This window comes from Leuresthes tenuis, unplaced genomic scaffold (genome assembly GCF_036924035.1).
Source record: "Leuresthes tenuis unplaced genomic scaffold, fLeuTen1.0.hap1 SCAF_5, whole genome shotgun sequence".
Taxonomy (NCBI): domain Eukaryota; kingdom Metazoa; phylum Chordata; class Actinopteri; order Atheriniformes; family Atherinopsidae; genus Leuresthes; species Leuresthes tenuis.
In genome coordinates this window covers 32556885-32583363 of record NW_027325359.1, presented here as the reverse complement: position 1 = coordinate 32583363, position 26479 = coordinate 32556885, and the positions used below count along the sequence as shown (strand labels likewise).

General features: G+C 41.6%; 1 protein-coding gene across 1 annotated transcript in view; it reads left to right on the top strand.

The window, feature by feature from the left end:
- Positions 1–26145, top strand: part of nrn1la (neuritin 1-like a) — a 72275-nt gene extending 46130 nt beyond the window's left edge. The window contains exons 2-3 of the mRNA XM_072386683.1: positions 2677–2827; positions 20772–26145. Of these exons, the coding sequence (XP_072242784.1) occupies positions 2677–2827; positions 20772–21069 (449 nt within the window). The 3' untranslated portion in view covers positions 21070–26145. The remainder of the gene's footprint in view (positions 1–2676; positions 2828–20771) is intronic.
- The last annotated feature ends 334 nt before the right edge of the window (positions 26146–26479 follow it).

Genomic DNA, 26479 nt, shown 5'->3' with positions numbered 1-26479 from the left:
TCTCAACCACTACACTCTGAGGTGCTGAGGAGGATAAAGAAGACTTGAATTGGGATTAAAAAGTGAAAAGACTGTGATAATAATTCTAATTTATGCTTTCATGATACTTTAGCAGATCTCAAAGTCCACTTGGGCCTCTGATTAATATTAATTTGCTGCTCCTTAAAAGATGAGAAGGGATCAGTCTAATGTTGCCCACACTCTTAAAGAGAGATTTGTTTATCTGCTTTGTGTAAAGCCTTCTTTAGATGACAATATGACACAAAAAGAGGCTCTCGGTTGGTCCCCCTGTCCTGTTTTGATTGTGTTCTTACAAATAACCAATTTACTGATGGGCATGAAATGCTAATTATCCACTAAATGTATAAAGAACATAATAAACTCTTCATTACTCTCTGACACCTGCCATTTAACAGCATTTCCAATATAAAAAGTAATATTCCTTCTCTGCCATGCTTGTCACATCCTGACCCAATCCATCCGTCTACTTAGAGGCGACAGTAAACACCTTCTCCACTTGTTCCCCAATTAGAAAGCGTCCTGACAATCCATGCTGACAACTGACAAGATGCTGTTTGAGTCGCTTGTCACAAACATGCCTGTTCTTGCAACTGCTGGTTGGCTGGATGTTTGAGTGTCAGAGCGAGTAACTTGCAGTTTTCTGGCCATTAATTGCCCCCAGTCTCAACAGCTTAATGGTCAACAACAGTCTGTCTTCACATGTCCAGCACCGACTTCCAGGCAAAGTAGGAGACGACCTGATGATCACATTGGAGCTCAAGAGAGCCTTGCAAAACAGCTGGATCCTCATACGAATCCATCTTTACAAGGCTTTTTTTTTTTTTTTACCTCAGATAACACATAGAAAGCCTGTCTGTGACAAACTTGCAACCGATTGCTGACATGTCCACCAAACCAATCATAAAAGGTACGAATATCTTGACCTTTTTCTTCTAAAGTAGTCGGTGAGAGACATATATTCACCGATCAACCATACCATTATGACACTGAGACGTAGGGTAAAAAATGGCACCTGGCAGAGAGTGGAATATATTAGATAGCAAGTGGATATTCAAGCCTTGAAGTTGATGTGTTGGAATCATAAAAATGGGTCAGGATTTGAGCATCTCCGCAGCTACAGCTCTTGTGGGCCGTTCCTGGTCTGCTGTGGCCAGGAACTACCAAAAATGGTGCAGGCAAGGAAAATCAGTGAAGTGGTGAAAGGCTTATGAGTGGCCAAGGTTTACTGATACGTGCAGGGAGCGAAGGGTGGTTCGTGTGGTCCGATCTAATAGAGGAGCTACCGTACATTAATGCTGGTTCAGATAGAAAGGTGTCAGAACAAACAATGCCTCACAGTTTGTTGCACATAAAGCTGTGTAGCCACAGCCCAGGGTGCCCATGTTGACCCGTGTCTACCACTGAGAAGCACTAATGTTGAGCTTCAGAACTGGACCACCAAGCAGTGTGAAGAAAGCAGTCTGGTCTGTTGAATCATGTTTTATTTCACATCTTATGGATGGCTGGATCCTTGTGTGCCACTCACCTGGGGAAGACATGGCACCAGGATGCACTATGGGAAGAAGGAAGCCAGGGAGGGCAGTAGGCTGCTTTGGGCTATGTTTTGCTGGCAGAACCTGGGCCTTGTTATTACCGTGGATGTTAATTCGTTATGTACCACCTACCTAAAAATAGTTGCTGATCACAAACTCTCCTTTATAGAAATGTTAATCCATGATTGCAGTGGCCTCTTTCAGCAGGATAATCCATCCTGCCACACTACAGAAATGGCTCAAGAACGGTTAGAGGTACTGACTTGGCCTCTAGTTTCTCCAGATCTCAGTCCAGTTGGGCATTTGTGGGATGTGCGGGACAAACAAGTCCAATCAAAAGAGGTCCCTCCTCACAACTTACAGGACTTAAAGGATCTACTGCTGATGTGTTGGTGCCAGACAACATGCATATCTTATAGGTCTGCAGTCCATGCCTCAATGGCTCAGGGCTGTTTCAGGGGAAAAAGGGTCAAACAGGTGATCACTTCATTCAGTGCCGATTCAGCCCATCAGTGACATGTTACTGTTTTTACAATAAAGAGTTTTAATGAAGGTGTCTGTGGTTAAATCCCTGCATCGGCACACTGGTAGTGGCCAAAGCTGAAGCTGGAAGCACTCATAGCAACCTGAGATGGAGCAAGCCATAGCAACAAAGAATATAGCCGAAAAACTCAGAAAATGCATACAGAGGAAGGACTTTAAAAACCAAGTTAAGAAGAAAGTACTATGCCCAAAGATGCATCCACGTGTTGCGACATGAACCTGGAAGAACGTTCGGTTGGAAACCATCAGAACACGTATCCAGCTGACCTCTTTAATGGCCCCTTGTTTGCCCTGTTTAAATGCTTGTTGTCGAATGTTTTATGATGAACCCGATGAAGGCCGCATGCTCATCTACTTTGGTCTTTCTCTACCAGCATCTTAACCAGAATCTAAGTTGTGTCAGACTATTGAAACAAATAGATGTGAAAACAGCAGGTTTGCTGTCTGCTCATATTGATTTTTATCCGGTCCAACAGTTGCAGCTTTTTATAAAGGGAAAGAGGAGTTTATCATCAACGCTCCCATCAAGATTTCTGCTCGGATTGCTTTGTGTAACCTGATCTGTTTGTGTCTTTTCCAGTGTTGAGCCCATGCTCCGTCGCTGCAGCCTCGCCCAGGAGGTGTCACTCCATCTACAAAGGCTTCGCTCAGTGTTTGATGGCTCTGGGCGACAGTCTGACGGACACCGCTCGCAAGGACGAGGACACACATGAGATACACTCCATCTGCAGGTCATTTACTGCAATGATACACATATACAGTGCCATATAACACAAAACACAAGTATCCAGCGACTGTGGGGGAGTTGGTTCAGAAAACTGAAACTGAAAAAGTGTGCAAAGAAAAGTTTAGATAAGCATTTTATGATTCCACAAAGTCAGACTGCTATCTGATATCAATAGGGCACATTGAGGCCATGCACTGAAACAACACCACAGATCGAAGTCTTAACTCTCTAATTCCTCGCTGGACTTACTCATCATCCCTTCATATGTAGTTTAAATTATATTTCTCTCAAACAGCTCTGAGATATTTATACATTATGACATTATGTGTCATCACACTGGGGCCGTGAAGATGTTATTAACTAAATAAATAGGAACTCTTTGGCAGTAAAGTCCGGTTCAGTATATTTGAGATAAGCCATAAAACCCCCTCTCATTTAATACTGTAAGTATATTAAGTTGTAACACATAAGAGAAGAAGGTAAAACTTCATGCATAACTGTCAAAAAAATCTGGTATTCATCGAGCAGCTTCAAAATACTTGATCCTACCTTTCCCATAATGCAGTCTGATGTAATGCATCAGGGAGAGGGACACAGCCAGCATTCCTCTGGCTTTATGTCTTTGTGCCACATGTGTACTGAAGCCATGTTTCTGGTGTTACTCTCGATGCTTTAAGGACATTGCACAACAGTTTGCAGGCTGAATTGAGCTTCTCCTGACATGTTAAATGATCCTCATTTGTACAATCTTAGGAATTCCCCTTGAAAACACACAAATACACACACAAGCCTTACAGATAATAACATTTAGGGTGCATACAGTGAAGCTGCAGGAGAGCTTCTGCTTTTATTGTGATTTTATTGTGAAAGCACAAGAATTACAAAGATGATAGGATCCCAGATAACTCCAAAACTTGGGTTACATCAGACAGTGGTTAATTCTATTTGTTTTTTACTGTCGTGCACCTTTTAAAGATCAGAATCAATTTAAACTCACATAACTGGGACAGTGTCATTTAGAAATGACCATCCTTTAGTTTATCCATCTGCACACAACAGATGTTGCAATGATGTAACTGAACTAAGCAGAAAAGAGGGGGATGTGTAATGAAAAAAGCCAGAAACTACCAGCAGTGCTGAAAGAGAAGCAGACAATGCAGCAAGTAAGTAAGTAAGCTGCACATATGAACAAATATCTTGAGACAGTTTATTATGGGGCACACCTGGAAACTAGGAACTAATAGCCAAACACTTCATATCAGTCCTGAGAGTCTGTTGGTCTGTTTGTGTGAACCTGGGACAGACATGATGCACTCAGAGGAGAAAGTGAAGGATGAATCTGAGTACTGATGTTCACAACCAGCAGTATATAAACACAATGATCACAAGTGAATATCCCTTTAAAATAGTACATGTACAAAATGTGCCAAGAGTGTAAGATAATTCCCCCTAATTATAGTTTAATTAGCTCTGTTTCACCATTGGCCAATGAACAGTCCATCAGAGGAAATCACCAACAGTGTTAGGCCCTGAATAATAGCCCCTGCCTTACTAATTATGCTAATTAACTTTCACCTCAGTTGCATGTAGACTCTCTGGGACTGAGCAGCAAGTTCATTCCCCACAGCGGCTTCAAGCGTTGTTATACCTTTGCTGTGAGTTTAGAAGAAAAACCACAGACACCCACACAGCATCTGTATCCAGAAACAGATCTACCATGAATGCATCCTGTCACACAAGTACCTGATTTCTGTCCAGATCCATTTTAAAGGGGAACTTTTAGGGGTATTTTTAAACCTGGACCTTATTTCTCACATGAAATACGTTCATCTACTCATCGAGAACAGTTTGGTGAAAGTCCAGTTTGTCTTCAAACAAAAGTCCTACATGAGCGATGTTTGCCTCACTGCAACCTGTGGTCAATTCAGCAGTCTGTCACTATGTTCTTAACATCTCTGTGTACAGACTCCATTAGACCCTGATGGATGTTTACAAAAGAGTTTGTTACTGAGAGTTGTCTGTGCTGAAGTTCAAGAGGTCAGGTTAAGACTTGACAGCTGCTAAACTTGAACTTTTTCATATTGAATAGCATTTATATCGAGAGAAAATCTGATCTAGATTTCTAAAGAAATATAACACGGAAATATATTGAATGCCAATTCTAATGTCAAATTGCTCAGCGGGAAGTAAACCACATTTATAGAGAACAGTTGGTGTTTGTGATCCTACATTGATGGTAAAATAACTATTGAGCAAACACTGAACGCAGCACTGTGAAAAATAACAATGAATGAGTCATTTATTTAGATTTACTTACATGTGTATTTTCAGCAGTGAATTATATGAGTCCTGAGAGATGCTCGGGTTCAAAATTGACATAAAAGCATTTTATATTTCCTTCATTTCTTCCCTCACTGTTAAAAATTCTACTTTAATTTATGCACAGAGATTTCCCGCTGTGCTGCGTTTGGTGTTCAACAATCCAGCACCACAGACTGCGACTGTACCCGCTGATGTTATGGAAAACAATTCAACTGACAATTATGGAATGAGCGCTATACCGTGTCTTTAATTTTCTCAATCAAACACGATAACAGTGACGGAGGGGAGATATCAACCCGATATGTTTCTCATATTCAGTGTTTTTGTTTGATATGAAAGTCAATTTGACACCGATGCTTTTCAAAGCACTTATACAAGGTTATTGTATATATATATATATATATATATATATATATATATATATATATATATATATATATACCCTCACCATCCACTTTATTAGGTACACATGTCCAACTGCTTGTTAACACAAACAGCTAATCAGCCAATCGCATGGCCGCTACAGAGAAAAAGAGAAAATATCCAGTGAAAATGCCTTGTTGATATGAGAGGTCAGAGGAGAATGGGCCAACTGGTTCCAGATGATAGGAAGGCAACAGGAGCTCAAATAAGCACTCGTTCCAACCAAAGAATGCAGAATACCATCTCTGAACGCACAACACGTGGAACCCTGAGGAAGATGGGCTGCAGCAGCAGGAGACCACACCGGGGGCCGCTCCTGTCAGCTAACAGCAGGAAACTGTGACTACAATTCGCACAGGCTCATCAAAACTGGACAATAGAAGACTGGAAAAACGTTGCCTGGACTGACAAGTCGGAAGTTAAGTTTACGAAAAATATAATTCACCTAAAAAACTTTAGATGAACCCCTTTTAAGTTTGAAGTTTTAGTTTGAACGCTGAGCACCACAATACCCCCGTGCTGCCGTCTGTTCACCTAAACAGGCATTTCTCCTCTGAAACGCTCAGAAGGCTGAACATAAACAGGTTTTCAGTCAAAGTGAAGCAGAAACAAATGTTTCTGAGACTGTCACATTACAGAAAAGTTATTTCAACCACGCAGCTCAACATGAAGGATTTAAACAAGTGGCAAGTACACGAAATTGCATTTTTTAATCCTTAGAAATGAGCAATGTTCTCTGCTGAGTGACCTTAGATCAACTGACTGCACTAAGAGTGGCAAAGAGCAGAGTTGTCTTCATCGAACCCAGCTGTGCAACTTACACGTTCATGATGGGGTTGTTGTCTGCATGATGAGCAGGAGAGGAGGTGAGCACAAGTGGCCAGAGGAGAATACAGTTTACTGCATATTTCTGTACCAGCTTTCATGGAACTTCCATTCTGTTTGACATGAACTCCAAACATGGCAGTCTAAAGGCAGTACCAAAGGGGGGGGGGGGGTCATCAGGATCCTCTGAGCAGCAGCAGATCCTCGTCCTCTGAGGATCACGGCAGTCTGAGGCGGTTCTTTAGATCAGAGACGAGGAGGACGATGGTGTTCAAAAAGGTGGAAGGAAGGGAGAGTTGAGCCACAGGCCGAGGCCAAGCTTTAGCAGAAACATCAGTGGGACACCCCAAACAACAACCAGAGGCTCGCACGTACACACATTGTCGCAGGAGGATTCAAAATAGCTCCATTAGGTTTTCCTCGAGGACTTTAATGTCATGTTTTGTACATCTCAATAAACATGTAGAGCCCATGGGGTCATTTTCTCAGAGCGACACGTTGTGACATCACCTCCCTGTGAACTGTAGTATGTACTACATGGAGCAAGCATGGCGTCACAAGTGCTCTGTAGTTTAAAAGCCTCTTTAATAATGTAGTGGGAGAAGAATGCTGGTCACACTTCCTGTTGCAGTTCATTAAGCCATCAGCTCTGCAGAGCAGCAGAGGGTAACTGCTGCTTCGGCCTCTTTGGTTGGCCTCTGCTGCATGTGCTCAGCTGTGATGATGGTGGGAGTTCACTGTGATTATTTTGGTTAGACGTTCATCTGACAGAATCAGAGCTTTCAGATCAGTAATTCTAAGACTGTCCCCACATTAATATCTCATTCCCTTTGGTTGAGAGGATTTCTCTTAAAGATGGATGACAAAGGTGAGTATAAATAGAGTGGTGACGGAGAGTGAGGGATGAATGACGAATGTGTGCAGGATATAGAGACGTGAAAGAGTTGAAAGGAGAAGGAAAGTGCATGTTTAATCAGCGTCATAAGGCCTACAGCTGAAAGTGGAGGCTGAAAAGGGATGCTGGAAGGAGAGAAGTTGCAATGCTGCTCATAAGTAAAGTAGAACTGAGGTTAAAATCTATTGCTGCTAAGAAATCAATATGTACTTTATTTTTGTATTGATTTGTTCCGACTAATTTTTTGTCAATAGAAATGAAGGCAATAGGAATAAAAGTTTTATTTGTTTGCGTGAAGACTGGTCTGCTGTCAGCATTTGTGTGAGTGGGCACGAGATATTTATAATATATTCGAGAAATATACCCACAACACAACCAAGTTTTCTCTCTCTCCTGCAGAATATGAGTGGAAGCCACATGAGGCCCACTTATCATCACTTCAACTTTAATATCTACGTTTAACAAGCTGTAGGTTGGCTGTATTTCCATTTATCCTGGAAGAGGGATCCCTCCTCAGTTGCTTTTCATGGATTTCTTTCTGAGGACATTGATTTGTGATATCGAGCCTAACTTCTCAAGACCAAAAGGGGGTTTTAGTCATTTTAGGACAGCAAGTTTAGTTGCACACAGTGTTAGAGCTACTGAGGTCTGGTGAAGGAAGTTTTTTCATCTGATTCTTAGTCAGAAGTACAAATACTAAAGAGTAGAATATCTCATTATTAAGTGTTTTTAAAAAGTCAGATAGAGAAGTGATTTTATAGCTGCAACAGATGGAGTCATTTTTAACTTATCCAGTTAGTCCCCAAAAAAGAGCCAAACTTTAAGAGTTTAAACACATAAAATTGTGATTTTCAGACTTCACATTTGTAAAAGTTTGACCGATTGCGGCTTCATGCAAACCTCTGAGCAGCTGGAAGACGTATGAGTTGCTTGTTAACCTCTTTTCTAACCTGTGCACATTCACCAGAGTGATGGGTTGCAGAAAGTGGTTTCATTCAGGTAGGTTTTCAACCATCTGGCAACCGGTTCTGAGGTATTTCAGCTCTGAGTACAGCTTCACAGAGCAGCTGGCAGGACTTTTAACTTCTCAGTGGCATTTCAAACCTACTCGCTTTGAGACTCTTCCAGTTTTTCTCCTCCTTTGATTCACTTCTTCTGCATCACTTTTATTCCTGAATGTTGTGTGTGTGGACGCATCGATGTGTGTGTGCCTTTGACGCATTGTTATCGCCACAAATGTAGAAACAGAGTTTGGTTTAAGAGTTACGTCTGGTGGAAATGGGGGTAAGGAACCAGTTCAAGACAATTTCCTCAAAATAACAACTTGTGTAAGTGTGTAAGTCTGTGTCACCATGGCCCTGCAGCCCAATCCTGGTACCACTCCACTGTTGTTAAGTCTCCTCTATTCCTTGAGGTACCAATTAAACTACTAATCCTACAACCCAGCCACCTTAGTGTGAGTGTTGCCTAATGCAGGCCTATAAGAGCTCTCACACAAGCACACTATCCTCATATCCACATACACACTGTGCCTTTGCCTCACTTCTCTTATTCGCTGATTCCTTTCCCTCCCTGTTGTCCTCTTTCACCTCCCACCATCCCTCCACTCTGTTTTTCTTTCCTCCTTCTCTCCTCTCAGGAACATGGCTTTAGCACTGCTATCAGAGCCACCTAATGAGGAGGTAGCTTCCACCCGAAGATCCACAGGCACATTCAATCCGTTTTTACACACACGCATGCACGCGCGCACGCACTCTGAATAAGAGGCTATGATTTGCATCTAGGCCAAGGCTGCACCATTGTCAGAGTTGTCCCAGGAGTGCAGCGCTGCTTTTATTTGTCATAGTCACAATAGGCATTATGCAGCTGCAATCATTCACTGTGGATCAGACTTGGTGAGGTGAAAAGGAAATATCTGAGGCTAAACATATTAGGAAACTAGGCTCAATGGAATTAAACCGTGACCTTTTGCTGAAGCCTAAAGAAAAAGAGGTTTAGATAAAGAAAGGAAAGAGTCTAATGTCTGTTATTAGCAACACATTTGAAAGAGAAAGTACAACTTATTTTTAAATCTAAGGTTCAGGACATAGTAAGAAAATCATCTAGTCGTGAGCAAGTCTTAGAATTTGTTACATACAACACCCTCCAGGTGCTGCTGATCAATGCACTGATTAATTGATCGTCAGCAAGTGTGAGCACCTCTATAAAAGCAGACTTTTTCGGGGTTTTTTGTCAGTTTGCTGCTCTGGAGCATTCAGGTGTGTTAATTTGGCCAAAAACTGCAACAGAATGTGTGAAAAAGAAAATAATCAAGGTATTGCAAAAAAGACTGAACAAGGATGGCATGTTTGGAAGGGCTGCAGGAGAAAGCCTCTTCTCTCTAAAAAGAACATGGCAGCACAGCTTAGGTTTGCAAGGCTGCATCTGAACAAAGCACAAGACTTCTGGAACAATGTCCTTTGGACAGACCAGACCAAAGTGGAGATGTTTGGTCATAATGCACAGCAGCACGTTTGGAGGAAACCAAACACAGCATATCAGCACAAACACCTCATACCAGCTGTCAAGCACGGTGGTGGAGGGCTGATGATCTGGGCTGGTTCTGCAGCCACAGGACCTGGGCACCTTGCAGTCATTGAGTCCACCATGAACTCCTCTGGATACCAAAGTATTCTAGAGTCAAATGTGAGGCCATCTGTCCCACAGCTAAAGCTGGGCTGAAACTGGCTCATCAACAGGACAATGATCCCAAACACAGCAGCAGATCTACAACAGAATGTGTGAAAAAGAAAAGAATCAAGGTGTTGCAACGGTCCAGTCAGAGTCCAGACCTCAGCCTGACTGAAATGCTGTGGTGGGACCTTAAGAGAGCTGTGCAGAAACCAATGCTGCAAACCTCAATGAGCTGCAAGCTATTGAATCGTGGGGTGTACTTGAAGTTTTCACACACTGCTTCTGGCTTAGTTTTTATTGAATAATGACATTGTGGGTAATCTGAGGCTGTATTTATTTGATTTTAAGACCTGAAAAACCAGAATATATATTATTATCCCCTGATACGTAGAACCTGAGATTTAAAAGTTCTACTTTCTTTTTCATTTGACTGTAAACAGTCAGTAATGCATTTTCAGTCCAAGACTGAACAGATTCACGTATGTGCAGACGATCCAATCATTAAGTTTTAGTGGAGGAAAAACTGAGTCTTAAATGAGGTCTGACTGAAGTGACAGGACGAAGTCACGGCCTAACATTTAGAGAGCTCTTCTTTCAACCCTCTTGGCTGAAGTATTTCCAGAGTATAAAAAGGAGCAAACTGAAAACGTGACTTTAGTTTCCTTGGTTACGGTCACACATACAAAAGCAGGAGTCTTCCACTTTCTAAAACAGGTTTTGTCAGAGAACTCCCTCTCACAAGGTTGAGTGTTTTTCACTGCGTCGTCTCTCCGCAGCTCCTCTATTTGCTTTTATATTCCTGTTCTCTGCAGATTTAGATAAGGCCATTCATGCCTCTGTTGCATCTCACCGCAGCGCTCTCCATTTCTATTCCTGCATTAGTTTAAAGTTCCTTTCAGATCCACGGCCCTTATGGAATACAGCAGGTAGGATGGAAACCGCTGCCACACAAAGAAGCAATAATATTCCAGAGTTTAACGTCTCTCACTGGTTATCAATTTAGGAGTGAGTTGAAGCAAAAAAAGGGAAGATTTTTGCACTTTTTATACCTACCAAAAAACTCCTGAATACAAAAAAGTGTGATTTTAGATTAATAGGACAATTCTGCTCACAAATGGCACGTGAGTTAGACATATAACCTCTATAAAAACATGTATTTAAAGCTCAACATTTGCTTCAATGCTGCTGTTGCAAAATATAGAACAAGTGAAAATATCTCTCTGTTTAGCAAGGTGAAGGGAATCTTCTTGATGCAACGTCAACCCTGTTATTCTGATGAAGGCCACAGCAGCTGAGCTGTGTTGGTTTTAATATGAAGGCTTTGTCAGACTCCTCCCTATAAATAGCTGAATTCTTTTCATTTCTCTGCTCCTTTAGATTCAAGCTGGAAACTGAGAGGCTTTGACAGGCTTTATTTGTATTTCTTTTTCCCTATCTTTTGAGATGTAAACCTTGAACAGAGTAATCGGGCTGTTTTCTCTGATTATTTTGCAGGATGTAAAAAAGACTCCAGTTATTTCATGCTTTGCTACATCAATGACAGTGAAGCTACTTGAAAATAAGTTCATTGTAAAGATGTAAAAGTCTTCGATCTTCACAAATTCCAGAAGCTGCAGGAGTTTTTATGTAGTTTATTTGGAATTCATCTTAAAAGTCGGTCGAGGTAGATGTGCTTGAGGAGAAGGAACTTAAGTTCAAAGAGCAGGACGGAATATTTTTGTGTGAATGAGTGGGAGGACAGGAGAAACGTGAGGGTGCAAAGTGTAAAGGTGCTGAAGGTGGATGGGTTTAAACACCAAGGCTCAAATGTTCAGAGAGACAGGTGAGATAAAAACGAGAGTGCAATTTGGAGACAGCACCACTGATGAAAAGACAGGAAGTGGAGTTTGAGTTGAGAAAGCTAAGATCAGGAATGAGAACATCAAACTAACCACTCAGGTTAAATGGTTTGGACTCATAAGCCAGGGAGAAGCTCAGCGTAAGGAAGCTGAGGATGGAGCTGCAGGAAAGAGCAACAAAGCAAATTTATAGATGTGATGAAAAAGGAAAGAGAGGTTCAGAGAACTGGGAGCCACATAACAGCAGTAAACCAGGAAGGATACGTGAAAAAAAGGGGGACAAAGAGGTTTTCAGCTGGCTGCAGTGCTGCGTGTCGCTGTTTAATCCTGTCCATCAAATGTTGCTGCAGCATTGATGGAAAAGAGCTTTTTATTTTGGAGAAGCAACTTGATTCAACAAAACCGCTGCAGCAAACTGCACCTAAACAGCCTTCCTGGATGAAAGAAAAGACAGAAAATCCACGTTAGCACTCTTTTCTGTGCTTGAACACATTTGTTTGGGTGTCAGAAATCACTACAGACACAAAATCTCTGACATCACAAGCTGTCGCTCCTTTTGGGGCTGCCTTGGTGTGATAACGTCTCTTTCAGCGAGCCGTTCGGATTCGCAGGGCGCTGCTACGTCACATTACCATTTCAAGGAAAGTCGGATTTATTTATGCAGCACAATGAGACAATGAGACAGTTGAAAGTTCTCAAAACAGCATTTAAACAAGATTTACAGCAGAAATAAACAAGTAAAGCAGAGTGAGAGGCAACAGTGCAGCTCAGGTTATTTCAAAGTCTATCAGGTAAATCAGCTCAATCACTTAAGTAAATGCTGTGGTGACGAGGAAGGTCTGAAGCTTAGAAAAGACTCACCTTTGGCGAGAAGAACAGGAAAAGCTACAAGACGTTCAAGCACGCCTTTCTCTGCAAGCGTGTGCATGAGATAAAATCATTGTTCCAACAACATGAAGCACGGCTTCAAAGTGGAACAGAGAGTTTAAACTGTGCACTCCTGAAGCGACGTGCACTTATCTGCGAGTTCTTTCCACGTCTGTGATACATCAGAACTGAACTGTTTGGTTTTAACTCTGAGGACAGAAAACAAACCTGTTCCTGATGATCCGACATGTACTTTGGCCCCAAAACAGTTTAGGCTTTTTAAACCAACAGCAGCATTTTAAAGTCTTTGATGGACAGGAAGCCAGTGTTAAGACCTCAGGACTGGAGTGATGTGAGCCACTTTCCTGGTCCCGCAGTGTTCTCAATCAGCTTTGTCTCCACCCACATCTTCAGATAATGTTGCTTAGGAAGAGGAATCTCCATATTCTTGATATCGTACTTACCAGTACTTCTAATCTTTTACTAGACTAGAATAAATTAATATTGCCACTTGGTCAAGAGCTCTTACATCACTTTCCAATGCACAGGACTCTGCACTTGAGCTCTATATTGTCAGTTATGTCGTGATCGATGGTTACAGCTCTACTCACGTTAGCCACAGGCTACCATTAGCTATAACAACACTGAGGAGTGCACTGACAGTTGAGCTCAAACAGCACAGATGACTTGCTTCAGACATTTTCGCTAGAGTTTCATTGTCTATTTGATAAGTTGTTTCTTAAAAAGCTCATTTACAGCTGGTTCAGTGTGTGCACAACAGCAGAAGGACATGCGCTTTAATGCAGCACGGACTCTTATTGGCTCATTTTGTAGCCTCTGCACACAGAATGGAGGCTACTATAGGCTCAAGTGAGGTGTTAATCAAACAAAGAAGGGTGGCTATCCTTTTAAACCATCAAAGATGTTTTCATACCAAACAAATGTAGAATTTGTGAAGCTTGTAGCTACTTTTAAACTATTCACCTGTTCGACTCCCACCGCTGCAGCACAGCTCATTCACTCCGGTAAGAACGTCCATCGTACTCAAAGATGTCGTCCACTTTAGTACACGTTCAGTCATTCATTCTTCTTAAAGTATTGGTGAAATAAAGACAGATAATGCCTTATTTAGAGGCTGCATCCTCTAAGCCCCGTTCACTCCGTTATATGGATCTCGAGTTATCTATATATCTTCCGAAGGACGCCGACTTTCACCAAACTGTTCTCCGTGAGTAGATGAACGTATTTCATGCCAGAAATAAGGTCCAGGTTTAAAAATACCGGAGTTCCCCTTTAAATAAACTATTTGTTTGGCTGAAAAGACTATTTTTGTCCAGAAGATATTGATCAGTTTTTATTCTTTCTAATGGTCAGTTGTTGTCAGTTTGTTCACTGAACTGTAGCGTGAACCAAATCACAGAATAATACCTTTCCAACAGCAGTCTCATGTGCAGCCGCATGATATCTGCACAGAAAAACTGTAGAAAACTTTGCTGTGTCAGTTTAACTGATATCAAGCCTTTTTCACACATGAACTAGAGTCCAGAAATGTTCTAGAAAACTCAAATGTCTGCAGCATCAGTAGGAGTTTCGGCTTCATTCTTCTTTCCTCTGACCTGTACTTTACACTCGCTCTGTTCCATTGTTGGCACATTCAGATTCACATCTACTGATGCGCAATAAGGAGCCTCATCTGCTATTCTGCACACATTGTGACACAATGTGTCACAACACAGTGACTTCCTCAGCATCGTTTCTGCATCACATTCTGCCTCCTGTGCGCTACAGACAGACGTTTCCTTCCACTGCATTTAGAGATGTGAGAGTGCATCTGCAGCAGAAAATCTTTTGCTTTGAAGCATGTTTGAAACTGCAAAAGTGGAAAAAGTTTGTACCAAACAGTTCCCCAGTGTTCCTGTGTGACATGGCTACAGGTTACTGAATCATCCTTTATCATAGCTGCTCCCTGCTTGCATATTAAAGCAGCGTCTACACCTTTTCTCCCGTCTGCATTATTCTGATAATGGCTCCAACCTTTTCTGAGCCCGTGTTTAGGCTCCCACAATGTGACCTCATCTCATATTTACTGTGTTACTGCCTCAGAGGGTTTCTTATTAGGAGAAATACTGCAACAGTGTCACGTTTAGCAGACATAAAAACCTTTCTGTGCTCCCATGTAGATACTGACACCCACAGTTTAAACTCTGCTCTAATCCTGCCCTCTCAGATGAATGTTTCTTTCAGGGTACAGATCGTCTCTCTGAAGTCGAACACGCTGTACAGTTTTGTTGTTTGCGTTCTCTGACATTTAATTTTCTCTTCTCTCGCGCTGTATCATCTCATAATTCCTGAAACAACATTGTGCGGCTAAATGTGCCACATACTGTCTTTTAATTTCAGCAACTTTACGTTGAACCCGAATCCTTGAGATGATCCACCACCAAAAACAGCGGCAAGTAAAGTTAGGGTGTGAAGCTTTTCGAATGTCAGCAGCAGCACGTTAGCAGCAGACGTTGTCTCAGGAGGTTGTTATTACTGTGAGAGCAGCTGGTTGTCTGTCAGTGTCCTCACTGTGTTTCTGCTGTCTCTGCACCAGCTGTGTCTGTTTGCAGAGACCCACACACACACTCCAGGGAAACACACAAACTGAGACCAAGATAGAAAAAAAGCTGTGCGAGATGCCCTCACTTCCTATTCATGACTTTGTCATCCTCTGGGTATCTCCCAGACAGACACATACCTATGCACAGGTACACAGACAACAGCCAGATGCTGCTCTTTAACCCCCAACCTCCCCTCCATCAGCTGCTCCTCCTGCAGCCCTTCATGTTGGAGTGGAGCACCGGAGCGTTTAACTCCTGGACAAAAGCCAACACACATGCAGACTCGTCGAGGGAAGCCAGGTCTGCTGGCTGTTGTTAATTTTATGAAGATGAACATGAGGGGGCGCAGGTATGTGTGTTCGCACCGTGCAAAGATGGATTTAAAGAAACGATGTTTGTGTTTGACGGGAAAGACAGCAGATGTGTTTGTCAGAGGAAAATAAAAGTCTCAGTGTGTGTGTGTGCATCTCTGCACTTAAAGTATGATCGGAGACAGACGACCGACAGACCTCATCGAGACCCAGTAAAGAAAGACATTAGAAGATGTTTTTCTATGTTGAACGATGGAAGACTTCTGTTTCTGGGGATCATTATAGTTCAAATTTACAGCCACACTTTGTGAAACTTAACGATACGAGCCGACAGGGAATCAGAACACGAGAGTCCAACGACGGGAAGCGTCCCATCTCTCCTGTTTTGTCTGAATTATATTCTTATGAACAATTCCTTTAGCAGCTGCAAATCTAAATCAAAGTGCAGCACGTAGAGGCAGCTGGACTTACTGATATAATCTCTTTGCAGTGTTTATGAAAAACAAGGCATTTTTTCACAAGCTGCCCTGACGTTTGGGAAATGAAACATATCACTTTCATTCAGTTCTTTATTGAATAAAAAAGAAAAGAAGGCTCTTCCAGGAGCTGCATTTCAAACAACTGTCTCCTCTCCTGCTTACTGAGCCGCAAATAAAACAGAACTTGTTCTGTTGAGGGCCATCGTGCGACTGACTTAGAGTACAGAGGCAATTAAAGCAACCGGGATAAGTGATGACAGCATTTCACCTGTTTTCCTTTTTACATGAAACGAAAGTGTTTCTGATTAAGACAATATGTGACCAGATGCAGATAACTGGTGTGCAGTACATTAGACTTGGTTGGAAATTATTTAAAGTTTTAATTAGTCCCACATGTAATTAATATATCTGAAAAATAAGAAAAACATCTTCAGCGGACAGTTTTTCCCTTGATTAAACCACATGTGGCTTTAAAAACTGCAAAGGTATGTATTATATTATACTTACTATATCATCCTACAAATTTACTTTGATCCCCTCAGGGGGGTGGTTAGGAAAACAGTTCTTTAAATTATTTTATTCCTTCTACCACCAGGCTGCTAAATGACGACAGCAGTTTTTAGATTTTTGTCCCATTTTGATGTCTTCTCACATTTTTTTTGCTGTCACAGTCTAGTTGCTGCTCAAATGTGCTGCTATTATGAGTTATTCCCTAACTTTGTTCCAGAAAAGTTGCAGAAAAAAGAATTAGTTTGAACCTTTATCTAACAAACAGAAATCCAAATATGTCATTCATTATCTTTACTGATCAGTTCCGTTTTATTTAGAAACCAAAGGCAAGTTTAGAATATGGTGCCAGCCTCACCTTTTAAAGGGGAACTCCGGTACTTTAAACCTAGACCTTATTTCTGGCATGAAATACGTTCATCTACTCACGGAGAACAGTTTGGGGAAAGTCGACGTCCTTCAGAAGATATTTAGATAACTCGAGATCCATATAACGGAGTGAACGGGGCTTAGAGGATACAGCCTCTAAATAAGGCATTATCTGTCTTTATTTCACCAATACTTTAAGAAGAATGAATGAATGAACGTGTACTGTAGCTCTGTTAGCTCATAGCTGCTGTGTTGTTGTTATTGGCGGCTATCTTCCGAAGGACGCCGAATTTCACCAAACTGTTCTCGGTTTTTTTCTACATCTTTAAGCACAGACTCGTCAGGCAGAATGAAAACTGCTGAAAGTCTTTAAGTTTCAGCTTGTGTGGCTTTAGTCAGCGCTGCAACATCACAAATCAGGTATTTGATGCTCCATTCACCTCACTCTCTCATTGCAAAGCCCACATGAATGTATATCAGAATACAACTATTAATGTATCCGACAGGTATGAAATGTACTGCTCAGATATATAATGTCGTCTAAGTCAGCGCATGTCGTTAAGGATATTACTGCAAAGAAATATCCTTAGGCTCACTGCTGATGTCCTATTTGTGACTCATCAAGTCTCAGCTAGTCTCTCTCTGTCACGTCCACGTAGTCAAAGGAACACCACCTTCAACTAAACCTCTAAGACTGACTTATTGATCGCCCCAGCCAATCAGTTCATCCATCACAATAGTTTCAAAAGTCAATTATGCTTCAAACAACGGGAACCAAGGCCACCGATCTCCTCGACTGCCAAGCATGTGTTTCTGTGTGTGCTTGAATGAAGATTTAAACGGGCTGCTTGAAAATAGCTGATGAAGATGCAGTGACAGTGCGGCATTAGTACTTTCACTTAGTAAATCAAACTCCACCTGTTTGTTTGCTCCCTTGACTTCTGGTGTTCATTGCCAGGAGACCATCTGCTGATCTTTGCTGTTTTGAGAGCGAAAGTCAAGCTGAGTTAGACTGAAAGTGAGTCTTTGCTGTGTCGTATCCATCAGCAAAACAGACATTTGAAACATCTTTTGACAAGATGCAGGAGGGAAAAAAGACATGGGCGTGCAAGAGCAGACACAAAGACGATATTTTTCATTCCATTGACCATAAAGCTCCTCATCTGCAGCATACTGACTATAATTAGCTGCTATTTCTTCCTCCCATCACAAACGTGTGAGATAAATGGTGTCTGAGCGGAGTTAATGAGAGGAAGAGAGTGGGAATGCTTGGGGAGAAAGCAGAGACAGATGGATAAGTTTATAAAGCAGCATCACAACATGTGATCCACCTACTTTGATACTAGGTGAGCTGGTATGAAATGACTCACACAGATAATCTGTTCTGATCCACTTTAAATATTAAATTTTGTCCTTTTTTGAGTATGACGAATCTTTGTGGCAGAGAAATTCCTACTATAAAAGCCACTGGGAATTATCCATCAAGTTTTAAACTCAGGTTTTAGGGTCCAAAAACTGTTTTAATAACAATGTGTTGAGCTACGACCCATCAAACTGTCGCGATTCGATTTCTTGTCAGATTAAGGTGTCTACAGGAACTGAATAACTCAGTCTTATTGTAATTTAGCCATTAATCCGATCCGATTGTCCGCATGCAACCGCAGTGACTGTAGCAGAAGGTAGGAAACCATTTTACAAGCAAGGTCTCAACACATTTAGAAGCACCTGGAAGAAACATCAGACCGCTACCACGGCTAAGATGATTTGGCTCTGTGAGAGGGGAAGGTGGAGCATCAGGTAATCTGGGAACATGTTGCCAGTGGGAGGGAATCTGAAGGAAAGTGAACATGAAGGCTACAAAACAGGACACGATATGAAAGTAATGAGAGTGTGAGCAAGAAAGCAACACTCCCCCCCCCTCGCTCTGAAACACGAGACTCAGATCTGCTGTTATTCATTTAAACACCAGTTTTAAGGAGCAGATGTGTGGTCCAGCTTTGAGCCTTTCCCAGCTGCCATTGGGGCGAGGGGCAGGACACACCTTGGACAGGTTGCCAGTCCATCGCAGACCAACAGATACAACTCACTTTCACTCCTACAGTCCATTCACCAAATAATCTAACATGCATGTTTTAGGGCTGTGGGAGGAAGCCAAAGTACCCGGAGAGAAGCCACACATGGAGAACATGCAGACCTCTTTGTTCTGAGCTGTTCTGGTTCCCAGCTCTGAGCATTCAGGTTCAATAGTAAAAGGCTGGAGGGCGCTTCACTCACAGCCGTGTTGTTATCACCGTTGAAATGAACGTACATTTTGAAGAATGATGCATCTTGTGCAATCAGACTTTTTTTTCAGCTGAATCTGGGTTTAGAAACTTCAGATTGCTGTCACAGTGCCCTGATCTGAGGAATGCAGACCCTTCCTATCACACTAGGGGGTCGCTGCTGACAGCAGAGTCACAAGAATAAAAAGGTTCACGCTGATTTTACTTCCCTGGATACTGACATTTTCACCAAATGAAAGTCCTTCCTGAGGATTTGACACAATAGACACAAAAAGATTTATTCGCAAAGACTGGAGTGCACCATGTGGAGTAAAGCCATCATTTCCAAGTGTAACCAGGCAGACTGGGAGTAGATACAAGTCAAATGGACTTGTGATGTGCTGGCACAAGTAAAAACAGGTTTAAGCTTATCCAACCTGCAATGGATAGTTAAAATAAATTGGACCACTCTGCTCAATCAGAGGGAAAAAGTTAGATTACACTTATAATACTTTAATAAATGATTAGTGATGCAGGTTGTCTCATTGGTTGCCAGACCTCACCACTACGTCTCCGTCAACAGTCATCCATCTTTATTTCCAGTCTGTGGTCTGACTGCATTAGAGGTGTTAGAAAAAAAGATCTATTGGGATAAGAACCGGGATCTTTATGGCTGCTCAACTGGGAAGTGAGCAACTGTAAGTTCTTCCAGTATGAGCTCATTACCACCCAATGGTTTGTAAGAAACTGCAGCCATTATGAGAAGGTAGTTATTGATTCACACTTTCTTAAATGGTAAATGGACTGTACTTGTATATCACTTTTCTGGTCTGACCACTCAAAGAGCTTTCACACTACATGCCACATTCACCCGTTCACTCACACAGTCGCTACACACTGCTTTGTTAGAAATATTTTGATTTAGATTCCTCGAGATCCATATAACAGAGTGAACGGGGCTTAGACGATGCAGCCTCTAAATAAGGCATTATCTGTCTTTATTTCACCAATACTTTAAGAAGAATGAATGAATGAACGTGTGCTATAGCTCTGGGACCACTCCGGATGAAGTGGTCCCAGTAGAGTGCCTGTGTAGAAATCCCTCCGTTAGCTCTCCTATAGCTGCAAGTAGCCACATAACAGCAGCTATGAGCTAACAGAGCTATAGCACACGTTCATTCATTCATTCTTCTTAAAGCATTGGTGAAATAAAGACAGATAATGCCTTATTTAGAGGCTGCATCCTCTAAGCCCCGTTCACTCCGTTATATGGATCTCGGGGAATCTAAATATCTTCCGAAGGACGCCGACTTTCACCAAACTGTTCTCAGTGAGTAGATGAACGTATTTCATGCCAGAAATAAGGTTTAAAAATACCGGAGCTCCCCTTTAAAAAGGGTCAAATATTTGCTTGCTCAAATATGTCAAAACTGAATGTTTTTCACATTGTTTATGAATATTTTTACTGTTTCAGTGCTAAACAGCCGTACTGAGATGTGAAACAGTGAAACTTTGAAATGAAAATCTGATTCTGGTGTCACGTCCCGTCCGTCCTTCTGTCCTTTGTGTCTGCAGGTCATGGGATGAGTTCCATGATTGTGCCAACGTGGCGATGGCTGGCTGTCCAGAGGAGGCGGCGGCCGTCTGGGAGTCTCTACGCCAGGAGTCAAAGAAGATGCAGTTCTCTGGAAACCTTTATGACATGTGCGCCAACCGGAACAGCCATCCAGCAGATTCTGTCTCCCCCCACGGCTCTCCGAACAAGGAGGAGATCAACCAGGAGTCTCTAAGAGGGAGCGCAGACCATCTGGCAGGCGATCTCCACCTTCTCATGCTACTGTCTCCTGTGCTGCTGTTGTTGTTTTGGGTGTAACTACCCCAAAGAAATGGGACTAGTGTAAATAGATATAAACTTTCTGGTTTTTTTTTTTTTGTTTGGTTTTTTTTCCACGAGTCCATAGACTTTCCACTGCTTCTTCCTCCGCTCTGCCAGAGGTTGAATATTTCTAACTGCATGCTCAGACGCCCGACAGTTCTTTTGATAACATATCTCTAAACTGCTGCTCCGGTTCATGCATATTCTCTGCCTTTTAATTCGTTTTTCTGTCGCACACTCACTCAAAATTCATGCAGAGATACATAACTTCTGTACAGTCAAGCCTCCAAACACATACATAGTTTAACAGATGGATACAGGAGCCCCACGTCATCTGTCTTCATTCCTTATCTTCGTAAATCTAGTTGTTATTAGCTTGCATGAGACAGTTCAAGGAGGAGTCCATCTTCCTGACTGTAATAGAAAAATATAATAACAAAGCCACCACAAATACTTGCATTTAAAGGCTTTACACCACTAGTAGAGACTCAATGCAGTGACATTTCGAGTTGGTTGACCAATGAAGCTCTGCAGCACAGGATGGTGCAGTGAGATGACCGGATTGAAGAGACACCGGCTGAACTTCAAACATACAAAAATGTTATGTAAGCGTACTGGTAAAGGGTTTGAATAAGGTTTATTATGAGGCTTTGTTGCACTTTTCCAAATCCCCAGTGGACTTTTATTTCTTGTTTCCACTGCACCTCGTTTTCATCAGTACAGCCAATTTATGCCTCAACCATGCATACAAACTTTAGGTGGGCAAACACTCTGTCTACAAGATTAAAACATGATTACCAATAAGTGAAACATAGTTTAATGTGGTGCTTCAGCTAGGCCCTAATGCTATTTGTTCTTAATGGTCAGTTGTAGTTTTGCATCCTAGCAGCTCCCCAAATGATAAATTGTGTATCTGCAAACAAATGTCTTTACCGTGCAATAACGGAGGCTGACTGAATTTCAGTCAAAGTTTTCTTTAACTTAGCAATATTTGAGAAGGTGTGAGTCAGAAAAAAAAGAAAATGATGAATTAATTTAAAATAGAAAATTGCACTATTCAGCACCATGTGACAGTCGGTTGCATTTTAGCTAGTATAGCCTGCTAACACAAGCTTTAAGGACTACGGTGTTTATAGCTCATTAGCAACTGCTCCGCTCATCTCCTCTGAGATCTTAAGCTCCTGGATTTTAATTCCTATACATCAAACGTGTTTGATGTGATCCGGATGGTGAGCAAAAGTTAACCCATACTGCTGTTTTGTCGTGACCTCTTGGCGTAACGAATCAAAGCCGAGCGAGGACTTTAGCTTAACATGAATCAGTGCATTTTCAGGTTCCAGTGTGGAATATTTAGAGGGATCTTTCGGCATCCTGATCCCACCCAAAATGAGCCTAGTTTTGCTTTTGTTGCCTTAGAAGAAAAGAGTTAATTATCGATGCATTAGGTTGCATTACCACATAACGACTGTAGCTCAAAATGATACCCCCCAAAAACTGGTTCTGGAGGCCTTTTGTGTTTTTGTCACCAATGACCTTTTTCAACTTCCTTGGAAGAAAAGGCCAACGCTGCCTCTCTGTCAAGTTTATGCCAGTAGATGTTACTGGATGTCACACATAATGAACCCACAGACCCAACCATGATGTCCTCTTAAACCTAACCAAGACGTTTTCCATCACATGGTGTAGTACAGCACAGTTTATTTCTTTATTTTAACTATAACCCTGTAACTTTTTTCAAACCCCATCTGGATGCTAACTCATTCAGTGCAGTAACCACTCTTTATTCCTCTAAACTTCTCCCTTCTGAGTTGCTTTGAATGAAAATGTCTGCTGAATTAATTAAATTATACACTAATCACAGCAAGAAGATACAATCTGCAGTAAAAGAAAGAAAGATGGAACATCCATACTGCCTAACCTATATCTGTAAATTCTAAAGAAAACGGTGAATAAGGAAGTGAAACAACTGCTATCTCAAGGTGGACTTGAACTTGAATCTAATGTTTCTAGTTTCTGTGATTTATGCCCAACTTAGCTGCTTTAAGGGCCTTGTTTAATTTCTATACGTTCCATTGGGAAGAAGAAGGGACAAATAAGCCCTAAAACTGCTGTATTCAGAGCCCAGATAACTGTGAGATGTATGTTTGGATACAGGTTGGTCTTATTCATTAGGTAAATGTTAGACCTCCACGTATGTGTGGTTTAATTCTTGTCAAGAATTCATGAACTGAGTCTTTTAAGAACCCTGCCTCACAACAGTACAGTGAACAGATACTCCCCTTAATTGGGGAATTACTGGGAAAAAATGTCAAGAACAAGAAAAAGCAATAAGAAAACTGCTGCGATTAACATCTCTCCTCCTATAAACGAAGCTATTAATTGCTCTTAAAGTCTTGCCTAAGTGTGCAGGTTCAGCTGAACACTGAATATGCTTTAGATGGTTCAGCTTTCTCTGAAAATCATTAGAATTGGGAATATGAAGGCCATTAGCCTAATTAGTTCATATTTAACATTTGCTGTCAGACCATAAGCCCTAAGCACTAATTACAGACAGTGAAGGGAACATCTGCAAAGCTATAGTCTCAATAGCAGAAATTAAAACATTGATTTGCAGTCAAGAAACGTGAGTGACAAATGGTGAAAAACGCTCACTTTAAGTGGTTTTTGCCTGTTTGGAAGGAGACTTTATGCACATTAGAGCTACTGACATGGCTCATCGGCATCATCCAAGATATAACATCCCAGATATTTACAGAGATGAAAGCTATTCCTGCGGAAGAGCTCTTTCTGTTTTTCTCCTGTGGATGTCCACCACAGTTGTTGTTGGTTTTTCCTTGACATTTGTTCTTCTACTCACTTACAATCACCAACGACTGCTGTAACTAGGACTGTGTAGCAGCATCCTCTGGTGACACTCGGAGGGCAGCGTTTTTGCTTCAAACCAACTACTAATCCTAACTTTTTCAAAAGTCGCCTCAGATTTCATTTGCAAGTTAAAAGAAACCCAGTTGCAATTCTCCTTTAATGCTCTAAGCGTACCATATAACAGGAGGAGGTTTGATTAAACTAATAGTTTATTTTTGTTATGTACTCATTATTCACCAAGAAGACACAGCAGTGTTTCCCGACTACAGACAGCGTCGAGCTGCAGTTGAACTTGAGTCAGATTGTACTACGATTGTTTTTATTTGTTGCTTGTTCAGGTATGAAATCCTTTGAGGTTCCTCTTTGGCATCCTTCTTTTCAGCCCTACAGCAAGGAACCAATACCTTCCCCCGTCACATGTCAAGTGGATTTCATGCTTCAGGGGGGATAGTTTGGCCCTGCAGACTCGCTAAAGCTGCTTGTTATTCTTAGTGGCAACAGGCAACACTTGTTTCTGTTTGGCCCAGGATCAAAAATGGAAATTAGATTAAAAACAGACAGTGAGATGAGCACTCATGGAAAGCAAAACAATGTTTTGCCTATTCGAGGACTGAGGGGTTGAGGAAGCTGTCTTTCTAGAGCTTTGTCACCGTGGACAATGTATTCAGGAACGTATTCAAGGGCCTGTGTGGCAAAAAAGAGTTGAGAATGCTGCTGGAAAAACAGCTATAAGAGATAGTCACCACCATTGGTTTTATTGTTGAAACAGGAGAATACAAGAACATCAGCTTCACAATGAGCGATGCGGGCGGTCGGGATTAAATCCACTGGTTGAGCAGCGAGTGGAACGTACAAAGGAAGAGGCGACAGGCTTACTTTTGCTTCTTCATGAGAAATAAATCAAAACTGGGCTCATTTGAAAAGATATGCTATGATGTGTACAAATGCCAACTTGAAAAGAAGATAAAATGTAATAAAAACTGTCAAAGAAATCCAAAGAGAGCTGAGATTCACCTGAAGAGCTGATGGAGCCAGTTTACTGTCCCTGTGCGGAGTTCATTAAATGAACCAACGGCGTCACATTCAACAGTGAGATATGGTGCTGCTTTTCTTTTTGTTTCACGTGGAAACTCAAGAAAAATAAATTTTTACATTCTGACCCTTGTTTTAAAAGTTACATACAGTATGGATAAATATATATATATATATATATGAAGGACTTCACCCAGAGATATGCTTGGATGGTTTAAAGAGGCTGCTGTAGTTTGAACTTTAATTAAACTGACAGAATTAGCAATTAGAAGCCTCAATGGCTGACTCACCAAGGGGAAGCAATCTGAGAACTCTCTCTAAGGAGCTCAGATGAGATGTAGTAACTGGAGGCAAAATCTGAGTAAATCACAATACGCTACACACAGAGTTTATACAGGATGTGTTTGTATGAATCTGGGCGTGCAGCACAGCGCGCTCAATCATCATAAACCAGCATTGTTTAATGGGAATATGACTTGCTCAGATGAGATTTCCTGCACCGAGGTGTTCTAAAACACAAAGAAAACTCATGAAATCTCTGTTATGAGAAGTTCTGTAGTTGAGACAAATCCTATTTTAGAGTGGTGCTCAATAACGCTGCAGTGTAAATGTAACATTATTGACCAGAGAAGAGTGGGGTATTATTTTCCAGGACTGCATTTGAGACTGTACATATCCTCAGTGTGCTGACAAAGAGCTTAAATTGGACAGGAAGGATGGCAAAGGAAAAGGAGACAATCCGAAACACAATGCATCATTGTTCCATTAGTGGGACAGTATATTCTGTGTTATTGCTGCACACAGAGGCCACAACAACGCATAAAACAAAGCTGTTTATTGCTTTTTTTCTGCAACACTTTTGCTCATTCTCAACTGAGAGGATTTCAGTGTTCAGTCAAACACGCAGTACAGTGCACAATTAGACCACTTAACTCTGACCTATGAAGCATTCAGGCAGAAAAAAGGCTCCTAACTCAAGGGATGAACCAGTGTTGTGTCGACACAGAACAGACAACTTAGCAAAGAAGCCATTTTAAACTGGATCTTTAGGCACTTTGTTACCAGCAGCCTGTCACAAAGACACATCATTTGTTCCCATTTCTTTAGTTGCATCTATGAAAAACAGCAAAGATAACACAGTTTGACAGACAGAAAATAGGATTTCTGCAGCAACAAGGTGATTCCCAAAGAGCTATTAGCTGAAAACCTAGCATATCTCAGCATGGTGTGCAGTGTGTCCTTAAAACATTTGAGGAAACTGGACAAGTGGAGGACAAAAGAAGAAGTGTCAGGCCTAAAAAACTATCTACAGCAGATGAACAGGATCTGAAAGTGATGTCCTTAAGAAAGAGGAAAAAATCCAGCAAAGACCTGACAGGACCTGAGAGATGCATCTGGACCTTCAGCTGATCCATCTACTGTTGGCCCAAGCCTCATCAGAAATGGTCTCCATGGAAGGGTGGCTGTCAAGAAGCCATTCTTAAGGAAGGGAAACAGGGAGAAAAGGCTG